The 17160-nt window shown below is 49.6% G+C and overlaps 3 protein-coding genes across 10 annotated transcripts; 2 read left to right on the top strand and 1 right to left on the bottom strand.

The window, feature by feature from the left end:
- The first annotated feature begins 305 nt into the window (after positions 1 to 305).
- On the top strand, positions 306 to 3590 carry Srsf2 (serine and arginine rich splicing factor 2). 5 transcript variants are annotated; one of them, XR_004945615.1, is made up of 4 exons: positions 578 to 1000; positions 1240 to 1550; positions 1822 to 1925; positions 2542 to 3590. XR_004945615.1 is itself a non-coding variant. In XM_036195047.1 (3 exons), exons 1-2 carry the CDS (start codon positions 639 to 641, stop codon positions 1541 to 1543), a joined length of 666 nt encoding a protein of 221 aa, XP_036050940.1. In that variant the 5' UTR covers positions 306 to 638; the 3' UTR covers positions 1544 to 1550; positions 2542 to 3590. The 5 variants fall into 5 exon arrangements, 2 of the variants coding, with proteins under 2 accessions (XP_036050940.1, XP_036050939.1); XM_036195047.1 differs by lacking the exon at positions 1822 to 1925 and having other exon boundaries at positions 306 to 1000; XR_004945613.1 differs by having other exon boundaries at positions 1240 to 1925.
- Positions 3591 to 3749: 159 nt separating this feature from the next.
- Positions 3750 to 9643, bottom strand: Mettl23 (methyltransferase like 23). Of its 2 annotated transcripts, XM_036195049.1 has the most exons (5): positions 9382 to 9643; positions 5021 to 5125; positions 4324 to 4561; positions 4156 to 4240; positions 3750 to 4070 (listed from the first exon to the last, which is right to left on the bottom strand). In XM_036195049.1, exons 1-5 carry the CDS (start codon positions 9463 to 9465, stop codon positions 3908 to 3910), a joined length of 675 nt encoding a protein of 224 aa, XP_036050942.1. In that variant the 5' UTR covers positions 9466 to 9643; the 3' UTR covers positions 3750 to 3907. The 2 variants fall into 2 exon arrangements, with proteins under 2 accessions (XP_036050942.1, XP_036050941.1); XM_036195048.1 differs by lacking the exon at positions 5021 to 5125 and having other exon boundaries at positions 9382 to 9537.
- Positions 9517 to 15573, top strand: Jmjd6 (jumonji domain containing 6, arginine demethylase and lysine hydroxylase). Of its 3 annotated transcripts, XM_036195042.1 has the most exons (7): positions 9517 to 10130; positions 10466 to 10854; positions 11922 to 12208; positions 12715 to 12812; positions 13328 to 13416; positions 14110 to 14248; positions 15183 to 15573. In XM_036195042.1, exons 1-7 carry the CDS (start codon positions 10002 to 10004, stop codon positions 15312 to 15314), a joined length of 1263 nt encoding a protein of 420 aa, XP_036050935.1. In that variant the 5' UTR covers positions 9517 to 10001; the 3' UTR covers positions 15315 to 15573. The 3 variants fall into 3 exon arrangements, with proteins under 3 accessions (XP_036050935.1, XP_036050934.1, XP_036050933.1); XM_036195041.1 differs by lacking the exon at positions 15183 to 15573 and having other exon boundaries at positions 9518 to 10130; positions 12715 to 12850; positions 13323 to 13416; positions 14110 to 14197; XM_036195040.1 differs by lacking the exon at positions 13328 to 13416 and having other exon boundaries at positions 9529 to 10130; positions 12715 to 12850.
- The last annotated feature ends 1587 nt before the right edge of the window (positions 15574 to 17160 follow it).

Here is a 17160-nt window from a genome sequence, read left to right as displayed (position 1 = left end):
GAGAGGCACCGGGGAACAGAGGCGGGGCAGAGGGCTGGGCAGAAAGGTGCGTGGAGGTCGGGTATTGGCGTGGGGCAGAGGCGGGTCCGGCGGGGAGCGCTTCCTTTCCCTCCCTCTGTAGTACTTAGCCCTTCCCCCTCCCCGCTCCTCCCCCCTCCCCGCTCCTCCCCCGGCCTCGCCGGCGGAAAGAGCATTTGGCGGGCTTTCTAACTGCCTCCCCAGGCCGCTCCCCCCGCCCCGCCGCAGTGACTGCGCGCTTTCTGCCCGCCCGCCGCGCTTTGCGCAGGCGCGCTCGGGAGGGGCGGGGCGCGCGGCAGCGACGTTACGGAACCGGGCAGGACGAGCCAATCAGAAGATTCATTTCCGGGTGGCGCGGGCGCCATTTTGTGAGGGTGGATATAAATACGCACTGGGGGGCCGGCCCGCCCCTTCAGTTGCTGTGAGGAGCCCGCGGCGTGGGCTCTGTCCGTGACGGGCCTGCGGCTCCCGGCTTACCCACGCGGACGCTAACTGCCGAGAGAGGCGCGGCTTGCCGCCGCCTCGGCCTGAGGAAGCCGCGGCTTGTACTGAGAGCGAGCGCCGGCTCAGGGCGTTAGGGTCTCGGCGCCAGGTCGCAGGCCCCGGGCCGCTGCACAGCCATGAGCTACGGCCGCCCGCCTCCCGATGTGGAGGGCATGACCTCCCTCAAGGTGGACAACCTGACCTACCGCACCTCCCCCGACACGCTGAGGCGCGTCTTCGAGAAGTACGGGCGCGTCGGCGACGTGTACATCCCGCGGGACCGCTACACCAAGGAGTCCCGCGGCTTCGCTTTCGTCCGCTTCCACGACAAGCGCGACGCCGAGGACGCCATGGACGCCATGGACGGCGCCGTGCTGGACGGCCGCGAGCTGCGGGTGCAGATGGCGCGCTACGGCCGGCCGCCCGACTCGCACCACAGCCGCCGGGGCCCGCCGCCCCGCAGGTATGGCGGCGGCGGCTACGGCCGGCGGAGCCGCAGGTGAGCGGGCCGGGGGCGGGGCGGGAGGCCGCCGGTCGGGCTCACAAAGGTTCGCGGCGGAGCACGTGCGGCGGCCCCTCCCTCGCGGCCGGGGCGGCGGCAGGGCCTGGCGGCGCGGCGCGAGACCCCGCCCGGCGGCGAGGGAAATGGCGCCTGGCAGGCAGATAATGGCGGCGGGGCGGGAGGAGCGGGCGGGGCCGGGGCTGCGGCTCACCCCGCCGCTCGCGTCCCGCCCGCAGCCCTCGGCGCCGCCGCCGCAGCCGCTCCCGCAGCCGCAGCCGCTCCCGGTCCCGCAGCCGCTCCCGGTACAGCCGCTCCAAGTCTCGGTCCCGCACTCGGTCGCGCTCGCGGTCCACCTCCAAGTCCAGGTCGGCGCGAAGGTCCAAGTCCAAGTCCTCCTCGGTCTCCAGATCCCGCTCGCGGTCCAGGTCCAGGTCGAGATCCAGGAGTCCTCCCCCCGTGTCCAAGAGGGAATCCAAGTCTAGGTCGCGCTCCAAGAGCCCCCCCAAGTCTCCAGAGGAAGAAGGAGCGGTGTCCTCTTAAGAAAACGGTAATGTCTGCAGGAATCCGAGGCCCACCCTGAGTCCCGTGGGGTTTGGAGTAGGTTTTTTGAGCCATGCTAGCGTAAGAGTGACTCCTGGTGTTACAGAGTACTGCTCTGAAGTTACTCGGCTTTGGGAGTAATGCTGAAGAGGGGTCTTCAAGAGAGGATTGTGTAAAGCTTAAGTAATAATGGCTGTTTCATACTGTTTGAGACCTATTAATGAAAATGACTATTTCTTGCTGTTTTTATCCAACGTCTGCATTTTCCCCCTTTAAAGCTGCGGTCTCCTGTTTGATAAAAGAATATTGGCCAGTATTGCAGATTTTAACTGATTTGGCTGATCCTCCAGGGACCAGTTTCTGTGGGCGTGTATTGGAGCAGGTTTGTCTTTAAACGTTAAAGATGCACTATCCTCATAGAGAAAAACAATCAGTTCAACTGTTGTTGTACTGACTGGGACTTCTTACTCTAATGGATGTGGCAAATGAATTGCAATTAAGAAGCAATGAACTTTTGGAACCCCAAAAGAAAGTTACAGGTATTGCACTGGGTGGGGAAAGGATAGTGTGTCTTTAACTCTCAAATTGTTTGGTCCTATTTTTTTTTAAAGGAAAGGGCCCTAAGTAGCTGATTAAGAACATCCTCAACTGCCAACGTTTCATTTTCAAACATCTTAAAGTGTAGACTAATTTCTGATAGCAAGTTTTTGTTTGGATACAGCCCCACCCTGTCCTCCCGCTTTTTCTTTTTTCCCCCCTTGCCATTTTTCTTTTTGCCTTGGTTATTTGACCAAGAATCACATTCAAACTTGTGCTGGTAGCCTTTAGGAGAATCCTCATTTGGGCCTTTAAAAAACTGATGGCCAGGTGGAACCTTCTGTAACTCCTTGTTTCACCAGAGCCTTAGTAAGTACGTGCCTGAAACTGAGACCAATTTGCACTTTTGGTACCTTTGTAGTGTTAGAAGGTAAGCTGAACCTTTCTCTTTTCAAATCTAGATGGATCGGCAAACAGCTTAACAGAGGACTCTGGAAGAAAGGACCACAAACTCAGTCCATCGGTCCATGGAAGAGTCCTTGGAACAAGCAACTGGCTATTGAAAAGGTTATTTTGTAACATTTGTCTAACTTTTTACTTGTTTTAATCTGCCTCAGGTGGCAAACTTCATTTTATGTGCCATTTTGTTGCTGTTATTCAAATTTCTTGTAATTTAGTGAGGTGAGCGACTTCAGATTTCATTATTGGATTGGATATTTGAGGTAAAATTTCATTTTTGTTTATAGTGCTGACTTTTTTTGTTTGAAATTAAACAGATTGGTAACCTAATTTGTGGCCTCCTGACTTAATAAGGAAACGTTTGCAGCCATTACACACAGCCTAAAGCTGTCAGCAGATTGACTCAACATTGCCTTCACTCCTTAAAATTAAAAACCCTACGAAAGTTGGTGTAATTTGTTTATATATGTTATTTACCTTCAGGTCTAAATGATAATCAGAACCCAAATTTGTATAAAGACTTTTCAGGTGAAAAGACTTAATTTTTTTTTTTTGAAAGGATTGTTTACCAAATACAATTCTAATCTCTTCTCTTATGTATTTTTGTGCACTAGGCGCAGTTGTGTAGCAGTTGAGTAATGCTGGTTAGCTGTTAAGGTGGCGTGTTGCAGTGCAGAGTGCTTGGCTGTTTCCTGTTTTCTCCTGATTGCTCCTGTGTAAAGATGCCTTCTTGTGCAGAAACAAATGGCTGTCCAGTTTATTAAAATGCCTGACAACTGCACTTCCAGTCACCCGGGCCTTGCATATAAATAATGGAGCATACAGTGAGCACATCTAGCTGATGATAAATACACACCCCCTCCCCTCAAAAAATGGTAAATCTGATCATCCTCATGTATGAACTTAATCAGAAAATGTTAAGGAAGCAAATGGTTTGTAACTTTGTAAGTACTTAAAACATGGTGTATCTTTTGCTTATGAATATTCTGTACTATAACCATTGTTTCTGTAGTTTGATTAAAGTGTTTCTTGGTGTTAGCTTTTTTGAGAATATGTCCTGGTCTTTTTTTCCCTCTGCTTAAGACCTATGCCATTAATTACCTTCAATGTTGAGTAGGAGAATGCCACTAAGACCTAAACAGTAGCGTTTTCTTGAGGATTTACAAGTGTGTCACATTCTCCTAGTTATTGAGAGAAGTCCAAGTCCTTTTTAAGTGTTTTAATTTATTAAAAGTTACATTGCCCATGAATGTTTTTTGGACATCAGTCTTAAAGCCATCTTCAAGCCCACTGTATTTGCTGGAGATAGCTCCTCTTAATGCCAGTTATTTAGCCACAACACTGTCTGTGAACGGCAAGAGGTACAATTCAGGAGCTGTTCTTCGCGGAGACCACCAACATTTCAACAGTATGTCTTCCTGGGAGGGTAGATTCTGCTATATCTTCCTTGTCTGCATCAAAAGACTCCAGAGGAATATGGACACATTTCATATCCCACTTGAAGAGCAAGCCTTCAAGTGACCAGTCCGCACTTAAAAAGAAATAGTTTTTATGACAGATGCTTTTTCTGTTTTCCTTAATATGTTTTTAAATAAGTTGAAATGATCCATACTCACCTTCTGACCTGGTAGGTAGACCAAAATTGAACTTTGGGGTTCCTCTGCATCAGAAAGTACACAGTGGCTAAAATGCTTTCAAAGTCTGGTGGTGGGGAGAACTTTTTTTCAGTGAGTTTAATACAACACATCTGTGCTAGGTTGTTTGGGGGGGCAGATTAAGCTTACCTTCTGGTTCAAAGAACACATCAGATGCAAGAATGATGTCTTGTGGTGGCAAAGACAGTAGGTCCTTCGTTACATGGCCCCATGTCAGTCCTACAACCTGTACCTGCGTCAGGTCATTAAGTTGACAGCTTTGCCAGCAAACATCCAAACAGTGGGGCAGTTCTGAGCTGTCAGATAGTATTACTTCAGCACCACATTTGGCAGCCAAAATCCCTGGAAGACTCACTCCAGCTCCAATCTAATGAAAATGGAATTTAAGAGTGATTTAGCTTTCCATTCCAGATGAGACAGTTTGTAATTCCCTGGTTGGCTTTGAGCTCTATCTACTTGATTCCCCATTTGAGGGTTAGGACTAAAGCATGGCAGTGCTGCCTCTGGCAACAAGCAGTCTGAAATTTGAACATGAGGATACATGGTTAATTTGCTAAAAATGGCAGTATACACCTGCTATATAAAAAGATGTTGCTTCCATAGCTCATAACATGTAGACTAGACTGGCCTTAAACTCAGCTTCCTGAGTGCTGGGATTAAAGGTGGGCACCACACTCAAAGGACATCTTAAAAATTTTTAAAATGACTTGTTTGGAATTTCAAAGCCAGCCAAACTACCAGATTTAGAAAATACCTAACCAGTTAATAGCTAGCATGAAGGTATACGTGACTATGGCCCATCATTCTGGAAACGGGGTCCTGTTACCTCTAAGACAGCTTTGCCTGGCAGAGATCTTCTGTGAAACCACAGGTACTGGGCCAGGACTACAGCACAGGGCCAAACATACATCCCATATTGGACATGCAGGACCTACAAAGAAAATTTTTCATGTGAATAATATTTATCTTCATGTACTGTCAATCACTGACATTCGTTACTGTGATAGTCCTGTTGTCCAGTCCAGGACCTACATGTCTGAAATCACAGTGCTTTATTTCTTTGTATACCAGGCTAGTCTCAATCCTGCCTCAGCCTCCTTGGAGAACCCAGGGCCTTGGATGACAGTGCTGCCCCCTCAACTAGCATTTTATGTGTATGAGTGTTTTACGTGCATGTATGTATATGTACTTACTTGCATGCCTGGTGCCTCTGAAACCAGAAGAGTGTTGGATCCCCTGGAACTACAGTGGTTGAGCTGGAAACTAAAACCAGGTTCTGTGTAAGAGCAGCAAGTGCTCTTAACCACTGAGTCATCTCTCCAGTTTCTCTACAAGCATTTAAACTGAGAATCAGAGACAGTTACAACATTTTGGACTAGAGTATATACTGTGTATGCTTCATACTGGACAATGATGGGGTTTTGGTGGGCTGGAGAGATGGCTCAGAGGTTAAGAGCACCAACTGCTCTTCCAGGGGTCCTGAGTTCAATTCCCAGCAACCACATGGTGGCTCACAACCATCTATAATGAGATCTGGTGAGGTTCCCTCTTCTGGCCTGCAAACATACGCTGCAAACAGAACACTATACATAATAAATCTTTTAAAAAAAGTTTTGGTTGACAATAAACGCTACAATAGTAAAACCAGGGTAAAGTAAGGATATAACACATGGAGACAACTGGTCTAACCACACGCACAGCTGTGAGTAAAAGTTTGTTAACCTATGCATCTTATTGGCTGCAGGAATTTAGAATTCTAAGTACAAGAAGATGTTGGAAGGTTTCTTTAAAGAAAGAAAAAGTACACCTTTCCTTTGTTGGGGGAAGAGGGGAAAGGTGCACGTGGAGGTCAGGGGACAACTCTCCTTCCATCTTGTGAGATCTAGGGATGGAATTCAGGTCAGGTTGTCTAGTTTGAAGGCAAGTGTCTTCACCTAAGCCATCTCTTAAGCCTTGTTTTTGGTTTTTTTTAAGGCAGTGTCTAAATGTAGTTCAAACTGGTCTCCAACTCATTGCCTAGGACGACTGAGCTGCTTTTTGCCTCTACCTGCCAAATGCTAGCACTACAGATGTGTGCCAGCACACTCAGTTTTCTGAGGTAGGTGCTGGGGTTCAGACCCAGACCTTCACTTACATTAGGCACTCTACCAACTAAGCTGTGTCCCTATCTCTCCCTATTTGGGGGAGATTTTCAACTCAAGTGTGACGTGGATGCTAATGACAAGTCCTGCAGTTCTAGAAGATGTTCCAAAAAAGGCATATGTAGAGCTGAGTTCTGAAGGACAAAAGAAAGCCTTCGGAAAGAACTAGAATCATTCAGGACGTGGTTTCCAGTTGTAATCCTATCACACAGGAGGAAGAAGGAACATTGTAAGTTCAAGGCCAATCTGATCTACATAGCATCTGCTGGCCTGTCTTGTGGAGACAAGAGTATATTCGATAGGGTGACAAACAAGGACAAAAATAATCAAGGCTGTAAAGGAATCTGAGGTCCAAACTTATTCAGCCCACTCAAGAACAGTGCATGGATGGCTGTGGTGGGACACTGTTCACTCCAGCACTGGACTGGAGGGCCCTGAACTGAAGGCCAGTCAGGCCTAAATATCAAGACCCTAATTGAAAATAACAATAAATAGGGGTTGGAAAGATAGCTTTGCTTTTCCAGAAAACCAGGGTTCGATTCCCAGCACCCACATGGCAGCTAACAACTGGTCTAACTCCAAGATCTGACACTCTCACACAGACATACATGCAGGCAAAACACCAATGCACATACAAAACAAAAAACAAAAAAAACCATGTATATGCATATACATATATACATAATTTAAATGAAGTTACAGGGGGGAAATAGGCTAGAAAGATAATTTAGCAGTTCAAAGTACTTTCTGCTTGTTTTTTGAGACAAAATTAGTATGTAGCCCTGGATGTCCTGGAATTGGCTATGCAGACTATGTTGGCTTCAAACTTCCATTGATCCTCTTGCCTCTGCCTCTTGTAATGCTGAGATTAAAGGAGAGAGAGATTAAGGGCATTAGCTACTATGCCAGGCAAAAGATAAACCTTTAAAAAAAAGAAAAAATGAAGCAGGGTATGGTGCGTGGCTTTAATCCCATGAAAGGTAAAAGTGGGCAGATCTCTGGTAGTTCCAGGCCAGCCACAGCTACATCTTGTCTCAAAAAAATAAGTATCAGTGCCTTAGCATAATACCCTGACTCAATAAGAATTTTTAAGATGAAGTCACTTAAAGGCTACAGGAAAAAAGTTCTGTTTTGACTTGTTACTTATGCTGTGTCTTTTTAACACTGAACTACTAACAAAGGCAGGACAGACAGACAGGAAAAGATCAAGAGGACATGGGAAAGTAAAGATCTCATCCCAGAGTTTGAAGTCTCTCACCAGGTAAGAGTCAAATTTCAGTACAACTAACCAAATTCACTGTGAAGTTTCTACAGAGGAACAGTGCTCTTTATAGACATATTTCAAACCCAAATGTTAAACTATCAAAGAACCAGGAGGGTGTGGTGGTGCACACCTTTAATCCCAACTCAGGAATCAGAGACAGGTGAATCTCTTTGAGTTAAAGACCAGCCTGGTCAGTTCCAGAATGAGACTATCTAAAAATAATTAAAACATAAAGAGAGGAACTTATTGTGACCAAAATATGTCTGACCTTTGAATGTAACCTCACAGCTTTTCCACCTGTAACCTGCAACTTTCTGAGAATCTCACGAGCAAGATTATAAACATGTCAACACCCTTGGGACCTGGTATAATTAAAGATTCCTTTGACCCTTGTAGCATATGGTTTTGGCATCACTGTAATCCCTTCTGTCCAATGCACCTCACTAATCTTAACCTGGGACTTTAAAAAAAAGATTTATTTATTTATGTATGAGTGCTCTATCTGCATGTACACCTTTGTGCCAGAAGAGGGCATCAGATTCTACTATAGACAGTTGGAAGCCACCTTGTGGTTGCTGGGAATTGAACTCAGGACCTCTGGAAGAGCAGCCAGTGCTCTTAACAGCTGAGCCATCTTTCCATCCCCCACCATGTGATCTTATTTACTAAAACTTTCTTAGAAATCCCTTAAATTTACCTACAGAAACTACCAGAATCATGCATTAAGACACTTAAGTGCAGTTTTCTGCACTTGCAAAGCCTGTGCTCATGCCTTCTGTGTCCTTTTCAAATGTTTATTAACCCCAAACTTAAAGCCAGGTTATAATGTTAATATCCTCTCACTCTGCTCCACATTGATTTGCCCTGAAATGTTTTTCTGGAGTATGGTGAAGAATCTGCTTTGCTTGAATGGTGGAGGCGGCGGCCTGCAGCCTTTATCCCGCCTTTAATCCCAGAGGCAGGCCAGCCTGTTCTACAGAGCGAGTTCCAAGGCAGCAGAGCTACAAGAGAAACCGTTTCAACAAAACCAAAACAAAAGAATCCTTGCTTCATTTGGGCAGAAGTCTCTGCGAAGAATGCAGGCTGCTACAGGTGGCAGCATAGGGTTGCACCTTCAGCTTCCACGGCTGCTGCCGCCAGGAAATCCTGCTGGGCCAGCTAACATTACAACCAGAAAGTCCTTTGTTAACACCCACTATCAGGGAATGCGTATTATTCAGTATTAGGGTAGCTAGCTCAGAGGAACAAGCCAGGACCGATGCAGAGAACTTTATTGGGGTGTTAGAGACAGAAACCCCTGGTCTCAAATCTTACACCAAGTGAGAATTTTGCCTAGCATGTATGAGGTCTTGGGTTTGATACCCAGAACCTCACAAAACAGCATGGTGGCGTGGCGCACACCTGCGATTCTAGGGAGAGGAACAGGAGATCAATTTCGAAGCCTGCCTGATCTCAACGCTCAGTGGTGCAGCATTTGTCTAACAGGCTGGGTTCAATCAAGAGTACTCAGAGGCGTGTGTGTAGTGTTGAGATATATTAATAAATGTTTTTCAAAAAAAGTTCAAAGCTAGCATCAGAGGCCAAGAAAGCCACTTCCCCGGAAGAAATATTCGGTGCCTCTTTCCTGGCACGGTCCCTTAATGTCTGTCCCTGGAGCACGTTTAATCCCTCGCCGGGATTCATACCAAACCTGCAGCTAACGAAAGAAGCGAAGAGCTGAGGGATCCCCATTCCCTACACTCTAACCAGGGAGCGCTTCCACGTGGGTGCCACGGCACGCACCTGCGGGACGCGGACCTCCAGCACGGCCCCTTCGGTTCCAGGGCCTGGCTCCTCCCGGAACCGAAAGCGCTGAGCCCCGGCCATGAGGCCGCGCTCGCACGGAGGGGAGTCGGGGGACCCCAGGTCAGGGAGCGCGCAGCGACGCCAGGCCGCTGGGGCTGTGCCACGTGGCCGCGAGACGAGACCAGACGAGACGAGACGAGGCTGCTGGACGCTATCCAAACAGAAAGCAGCTGCAGCAGCGAGCCTGGCCGGAAGCGGTCGCTAGGAAGCGACGCGCAGCCGGAAGTGGTGCGCAGGCCGCAGCCTGGAGGGGCAGGGCGTCAGCAAGGCGACCTTCCCAACATGGCGCCCAATCGGCGCGCGTGAAGGCGGATCTCGCAAATCGCTGAGGCCAATGGCGGTCCGCAAGAGGCGGTGGGGCGGGGAGGACGGCCGCGGCTCGCCCAACCCGAAGCTCCGGAGGTGGCTGGGGAGTGAATTTTCTGGAAGGCGACTTTAAAGGCGCCTTGCGGGAGCGAAGGGCGTTTCGGTGCCGCGCCAGCCAGAGAGGGCGCATTTGGTGGCAGGAAGCGAGCTGCGTCGAGGTCGTGGCGGAACCAGACGGTGACCTGCTCAGGATGAACCACAAGAGCAAGAAGCGCATCCGCGAGGCCAAGCGGAGTGCGCGGCCCGAGCTCAAGGACTCGCTCGACTGGACCCGGCACAACTACTACGAGAGCTTCCCGCTGAGCCCGGCGGCCGTGCCGGTGAGCGGGGCGCCGCTGCGGGCGGGGCCTCCCATTCAGCGGCGGGCCACCTTCGGTGCCCACTACCCGAAGGCCGCTTGTCCCCGGGCCCTTTGGGGCGATGGGGCCCCGCAGCCCGGCTGTCCCAGCTCGCTCCTTAAGGGAGCTTTGCGCCCCTCCCTCCCGTGAGTGCGACGTGCTCATTCTCACGCACGTGGGCGTCCCTCCCCTTGGAGGAGCCCGAGGCTCGGTCATTGCTAATGTGCGTCGTTGCTAATTGGCCCTGTGGGACACCTTTATCCGCCACCGGACTTCTTCTGGTGTTTTTAACGGGCAGGTCTTTTGTTGTTCCCTAGGATAACGTGGAGAGGGTTGATGCTTCACAGCTGTCAGTGGAGGAATTTGTGGAGCGGTACGAAAGGCCTTACAAGCCCGTGGTTCTGCTGAATGCCCAGGAGGGCTGGTCCGCGCAGGAGAAATGGACTCTGGAGCGCCTCAAAAGGAAATACCGGAACCAGAAATTCAAGTGTGGCGAGGATAATGACGGCTATTCGGTGAAGATGAAGATGAAATACTACATCGAGTACATGGAGAGCACCCGTGATGACAGTCCCCTTTACATCTTTGACAGCAGCTATGGTGAACACCCCAAAAGAAGGAAACTTTTAGAGGACTACAAGGTGCCCAAGTTTTTCACGGATGACCTTTTCCAGTATGCAGGGGAGAAGCGCAGGCCCCCTTACAGGTGAATTATTCCACATCAAGTGTTCAAAAACCTTAGACAGTGTGGTTAACAGAGCTCAATCTAACTTTGTGAAAGCCGTGAGTGGATCCTCCCTGCACACTGACTCATTTATGATCCTACTTGTGAAGACTGATTTCATTGGTCTGGGGTACACGCAGATGTCTAGCTGCATTCCTCAAATTCTCTAGGCATCTAGCCCCTCCCCCCCCCTTACATGCAAGTATGTGTACCAGTGCATGCCTAGTGCCTGAGGAGGTCAGAAAAGGGCCTCAGATCCTCTGGAGCTGGATTGATGATAGTTGTGAGCCACCATGCACTCTGTTTTGTTTTTTTTGGGGGGGGTTGTTTTTGTTTTGTTTTGAGACAGGGTCTCATTGTATAGCCCTGGCTGTACCGTGACTCACTATGTAGACCAGGCTGACCTCAAACTCACAGAGATCCTGCCTCTGCCTTCCAAGTGCTGGGATTAAAGATGTCCGACACTACACCCACCTGTGCCTTATTTATTTATTAGAGGGGCACATGGGCCACAGCACACATGTAGAGTTCAGCGGACAACTTGTGGCAGTCTGTTCTCTCCTTCCAGAATGTGGGTCCTTGTTTTCTTTGAGACATGATCTCACTATGTAGCTCTGGCTGTCCTGGAACTTGTTCTGTAGACCAGGCTGGCCTCCAACTCACAGAGACCCACCTGCCTCTGCCTCCTGAGTGCTGGGATTAAAGACACTAGGTCCAGCTAGGTTTGGGTGTTTGAGATGTTCTCACTGTAGCCCTGGGTGGCCTTGAATTGACAGATCACTTGCCTCTTTGCCTCCAGAGTGCTGGGATTAAAAGCTTAGCTTGGACACCATAGGCAGCTAATTGATAACCTGTCTTGTAAAAAAGTCCAGCAATAATTTGCATCAGTGATTTTTCTTTTTTTCTATTAAGACATCAGTTCATACTTGATTTACTTACTATTGTGTACCACAACTTGTACAGTCTCTGAAGTAGATAAGCATAATGTGTGGTGGATATATTATAGAGACTGTACATTTCAGATGACCCTTCATGTCTACCTCCTGTAGGTGGTTTGTGATGGGTCCACCACGTTCCGGAACAGGGATTCACATTGACCCTCTGGGAACCAGTGCCTGGAATGCCTTAGTTCAGGGCCACAAGCGTTGGTGCCTATTCCCGACCAGCACCCCACGAGAGCTCATCAAGGTGACCCGCGAAGAAGGAGGGAACCAGCAAGATGAGGCCATTACCTGGTTTAACGTCATTTATCCTCGGACACAGCTTCCGACCTGGCCACCTGAGTTCAAACCCCTGGAGATATTACAGAAACCAGGAGAGACCGTCTTTGTACCAGGTATAGATGAGCTAGAAGAAATCGCTCTTCCCAGCTCCACCTACATTCTGTAATTGCACTGATTGGTTGTTCTGGAGTAGAATTACAGAATGAAACAGATCCAGAGAGAGTGCATCTCCATGTGCCTGTGTCCTGCCTCCTGGTGCCTCTGAGTAGTGGTGCAGGCTCTGCCTGCTTTCTGTGGCTCTTGCTAGAGTGCAGAGCTGGCTGGATTGATTTGGAAAATCCCAGCCAGACAGCTACTGGAAGAAGTTTCCAGAAGTGAGACTATTTAAAAATTAGGGGTTCCCCACGGAAAACTTTTGCCTTTACAACACTAGTCGCATTGAGTTACCAGGAGTCAGTGCAGTTGAGGCAGAGAGTATATCACCATTGCTCAACTTTGTCTTTTAGCAGGAAAACAACCATAAACAGTAGAAAAAAGTAAGGGTGCAGCTATGCAGGGTTAGACTGCAGGTCGTCTGCAGGGCTGATCTTTACTGAATGGGTTATTTGTTGGATTTCAGGGGGCTGGTGGCATGTTGTCCTCAATCTTGACACCACCATCGCCATCACCCAGAACTTTGCCAGTAGCACCAACTTCCCTGTTGTGTGGCACAAGACGGTAAGAGGAAGGCCAAAGTTGTCCCGGAAGTGGTACAGGTGAGAACCTCCTCCCCCCTCTTCTTTGTTCCGGTTCCTTCCCCAGACATGACCAGGGGAATTGTCTGCTGCAGCACTGTGCTTGGGAACAGCTGGGTCTGTAAAGCTGTGGGTAGAGAAGGCCCAAGGTCAGGGCTAGTTGTCAGGGTGTCTGCTAGCCTCCAGGTGGCAGGGTGCGGCTCTGCATGTCCCATCAAAGTCACAGTCAAAGTAGAGTCACAATTGGGATGTCTCGCATTTTATTTTCACTCTGTTTGCTCCCTTTTCTTACTCTTTTTTTCGTTATTGTTTTGGTTTGTTATTTTTAAAAAAATAAAAGCTAGCAAAAAAAAAAAAAAAGAAAGAAAAAAAAAAAAAGCCTTTGTTGAGGTTTTCCTTATTTTCCCCCAGAAACAATATTCATTTGAACTTACTACCTTCAGTTCTTGTGAGGCAACTGCCCTGGAGACTTAGCTCCTCTGTTTATCCACAGAACAGATACAGCACGGGCAGCGGCAGTTCAAGCCACCCCCAGCCACCCCGTGCCACTGTGTCCCAACCCTGACCTGGAGGGACCAGCTCTCGGGGTAAGAGAGGGATCCTGGCTTGCTCCATGCTCTGCCTCCCTGCTGAGAGGCCAGCAAGGGTGGTGGCTTCTGTTCCCCTGGACTCTGGGGACTCAGCGTACGCAGGTCCTTTGTCGCTGGTCACAGTGGACGCCAGATTAGGTTGCTGCTGGGAAGGGCTGCTGCTCTTTGTGACAGACAGCTCAGTCTCTCTTCCAGTGACGGGGTGGGCTCTCTCGTGTGACGTCTGATTTCTTGTAAACCTAATTATTTCTGCTCTTTCTAGTATAATCTAACAAGCTCCCACCCCCTTCACTAGCACCTTGCTGTGGGAAGGAAAGGCTTTAAAAAAAGAGAGAAAGAAAGAAAAAGAAACAGATGAGCTAGGAGAGGGCTTAGGGAGGAGAGGAGAAAAGGAGCTGTTTCTCTCCAGGGAAAACTCTTAAGGACTTCCCTCCCCAGGAACCTTGGCCTCCAGAGCAGTGTGGCTGGTGCTCGTTCGGGCCTGTGGCACCAGAATGTAGTTTTCCTTGAGCGGATGTGGGCAGCCGCGTGCTCTGTCCAGCCCGGTTGTGTCTCGTGCAGCTGCTCCAGCCGGTGCACTAGGCCTTTCCAGGTGCTGTGTGCAATGGAGCTCTCCACTTTGAGTCTCATTTTGAGTGCCTGTCACCGCCAGCTCTCACAGCCCTGAGAACCGTGCCTCTTGCCCTTCAGGATCTTGAAGCAGGAGCACCCTGAGCTGGCAGTCCTGGCGGACGCTGTTGACCTCCAGGAGTCCACAGGCATCGCTTCTGACAGTTCCAGTGACTCTTCCAGCTCCTCCAGCTCCAGCTCCTCCGACACGGACTCAGAGGTGAGGCCCTCCCCTGCTGTGCCCAGGCCCCTCAGGTGGGGGTGGACAGGTTCCTCATGTGCAGTGCTTGCTGTCATACACCCCTTTACAGCCTCCCATGTGTGGGAACTCCATCCATGCAAAGGTGCTTGGGTGTTTGGAGGTTTGTGAAACAGTGGCCTTGTGACCATAGCTAGCATACAGCAGTGTCAGGGCTTAGAGTCTTTGTTCTGACCACAAAGCCCTTGTTAGAGATTTTCCTTGGATGGTGACACCCAAGCCCAGAAACAGGCAGACCCAGTCACCTGCTTTAGTTAACACTAGTTCAAGGTGAGAGGTGCTATACATTGATGGATGCCACCGTCACTCTCACCATCTCTGGTGCTTGCCTAACCTGAAGGCCCTGTGCTCAATGCCTAGTAATTCAGAAAAAAAGAAAAAAAAAAGAGGGATTTTATCCGGGTGGGATTCTTGTTTCTGTTGTTTTTCAAAACAGTTTCCCTGTGTAACTCTGGCTGTCCTGGAGCTCACTTTGTAGATCCACCTGCATCTGTCTCTCAAGTGCTGGGGTTAAAGGTGTGCATCACCACACCCTGCTGGTTCTTTTCTATTTAAACATTCTGGTTTGAGCTGTCTCTCTATAAAGAACATTGCTCCTTTGTGTACAAGCTTCACAGTGAATTTTGTCCTTTAGAAGAGCAGGAAGTGCTCCTGGCCACTGAGCTGTCTCTCCAGCCCCTACAGCTTCTGATATGGCATTGATTGATTAAGGGCGTGCCTGTGCGTACCAGCGTTTGTGGTAGCACACACTTAGAGGGCAGAAAATGACTTGGAGCTGGTTCTCTCCTTTCTTGGGAGCCCCAGGGTCATGAAACTTAGCATCAAGAACCTTTATCCATGGAGCCATCTCCCCGGCCTTAACCTTTTTTTTCCTTCTTTCTTTCCCTGTGTCCAGTGTGAGTCTGGGTCTGAAGGTGATGGGACAACACACCGGAGGAAGAAGAGGAGAGCATGCAACATGGTGGGAAATGGGGACACTACCTCACAGGATGACTGTGTGAGCAAAGAACGAAGCTCCTCCAGGTGACCACATGTGGCAGTTGTCTGTGCAAGGATGTGCTCGAAGCCATGGGCAAGGCCCAACCTGGGGAGGGGCAGCCCATCGGAATCTGCAGAACCAGGGAGGGTGACACCGGAGAACGAGGACTCTCCAAATGGGAATTGATAGCATTTGGTACAGTGGCTCTTTCTCCCCGTCATGTCTTTTAGCCTAAGGGCAAAGGTGTGTGGGTGGCGCCAAGGAAGCCCTTTCCCTATTTAATAAAAGCAATCCATTTTACATCTTGGACAGCTTTCCTTCGGGCTTGCTAGAGTCTCCCTGTGCTCCTTTGCTGTGGTGTGTGTGTTGGGGGTGGGGTGTCCCACTGGTGCGTGTCCTATTGAGGGGGCACCTGGACCAGTGAGGGAACTGGGACAGCTGTGAGGTTTCCTGTGTAACATCTTAATCATCCCTCCAGACTTGTTTAAAGAGTGGGAAACAGAAAACCAGGATTGGATAAGGAAGCCAGGTATGGGTGGCACAGGCCTTAATGCCAGCACTCAGGAGGCAGAGGCAGGCAGAGCTCAAGTTCAAGGCCAGCCTTCTCTACAGAGTGAGTTCTAGGACTGCCCAGACTACACAGAGAAACTCTGTCTGGAGGGGACAGACAGACCAACTGGATCTAAGTACTAACTTCAGAGAACCCAAACGAATCTGCTGGTACCTACCCCCTGTGTGGACAGTGACAGGCCCTCAGTGAAAGGTAGCCCTGTGTGTACCTGGGAGGGGCACCAGTTGGGACTGTGGGAGATAGTGACATTCTCAAGTACTTGACTGCACGGGTGAGTGACAGTTCTGTGGCCTTCATTCATCTCAGAGCCCTTGAACATTAACTGCATAATAAAGTCCAGGATCCCGGCTCCTAGTCCGCGTTCTCTTTGGGGAGAATCGGGTTGCTTCCACGTCTATGCTTAGGTGTGCTCTCTGCCTGTGAATCATTCATGCGTTCCCATCCTATGCTTGGGAGCTGACAGCTGTAACATGAGGTCTGAGGTTTTGCCTATTTGGGGTAGGGACAGTTGAAACAGTATCTGACTGCATAGTCATGCAGGCTTTGAAGTCAGGATCCTCCTGCCTCAACCTCCTAAGTGCTAGAATCATGCACCACCAAGCACACTCACCTTTGGGATTCTGGTTGTTTGTTGTTGTTTGTTGTTTTGTTTCTCGAGACAGGGTTTCTCTGTGTAGCAGCCCTGGCTGTGCTGTAGAACTGGAACTCCCAGAGATCCTCCTGCCTCTGCCTCCTGAATGTTGGGACTAAAGGCGTGTGCCACCACCCCTGGTGGAGTTCTGTTTTAGTGTTGCTGTCTAGCTGTGGCTCAGCTGTGCCGTGTGCATGACAGTTGTGCTTTCCCTGGCAGGATTAGGGACCCTGGTGGGGCGCTGTGCCCATCCCTGAGCAAATGGACTCCTGGGGTGGTTCCTGTGTAAGCTGTTGGTTGCCACCCGCCTCACTTCCCGTCTTGTGCTCCCACCTTATCCTCTGTCTTTGACTGTGGATCTTCCTTCTCTGGCCCAAGCTCCTTTCTCTGAGCACATGCTGGTCTAAGTGCTCCCAGAGTCTCCAGGAGTGTGAGTGTGCAAAGCCGGCACAGTGCTGCACTGGCACTGTTGCCGTGCGTGAGAAGACTAACTGTGCTGTCGTGCTTGAGTGTGCTGGTCACCCTTGGCTGCAGGGACCTGATCATTCCATCCTTTTGCTGTCCGTCCCCTGCTGTTGGAAAGGCACAGCTGTGCACCCAAGCAGAGCCAAGAGTGGTGTGGTGAGGCCTTGATCTGTGTGAGAAGTGCCTGAGTGTATGCCATCTTCTGGACCTCACTGTGGCTCACAGTG

This window comes from Onychomys torridus, chromosome 8 (genome assembly GCF_903995425.1).
Source record: "Onychomys torridus chromosome 8, mOncTor1.1, whole genome shotgun sequence".
NCBI lineage: Eukaryota > Metazoa > Chordata > Mammalia > Rodentia > Cricetidae > Onychomys > Onychomys torridus.
Note: the sequence above shows the minus strand (reverse complement) of the source record. Positions and strands in the feature narration are given on the sequence as shown.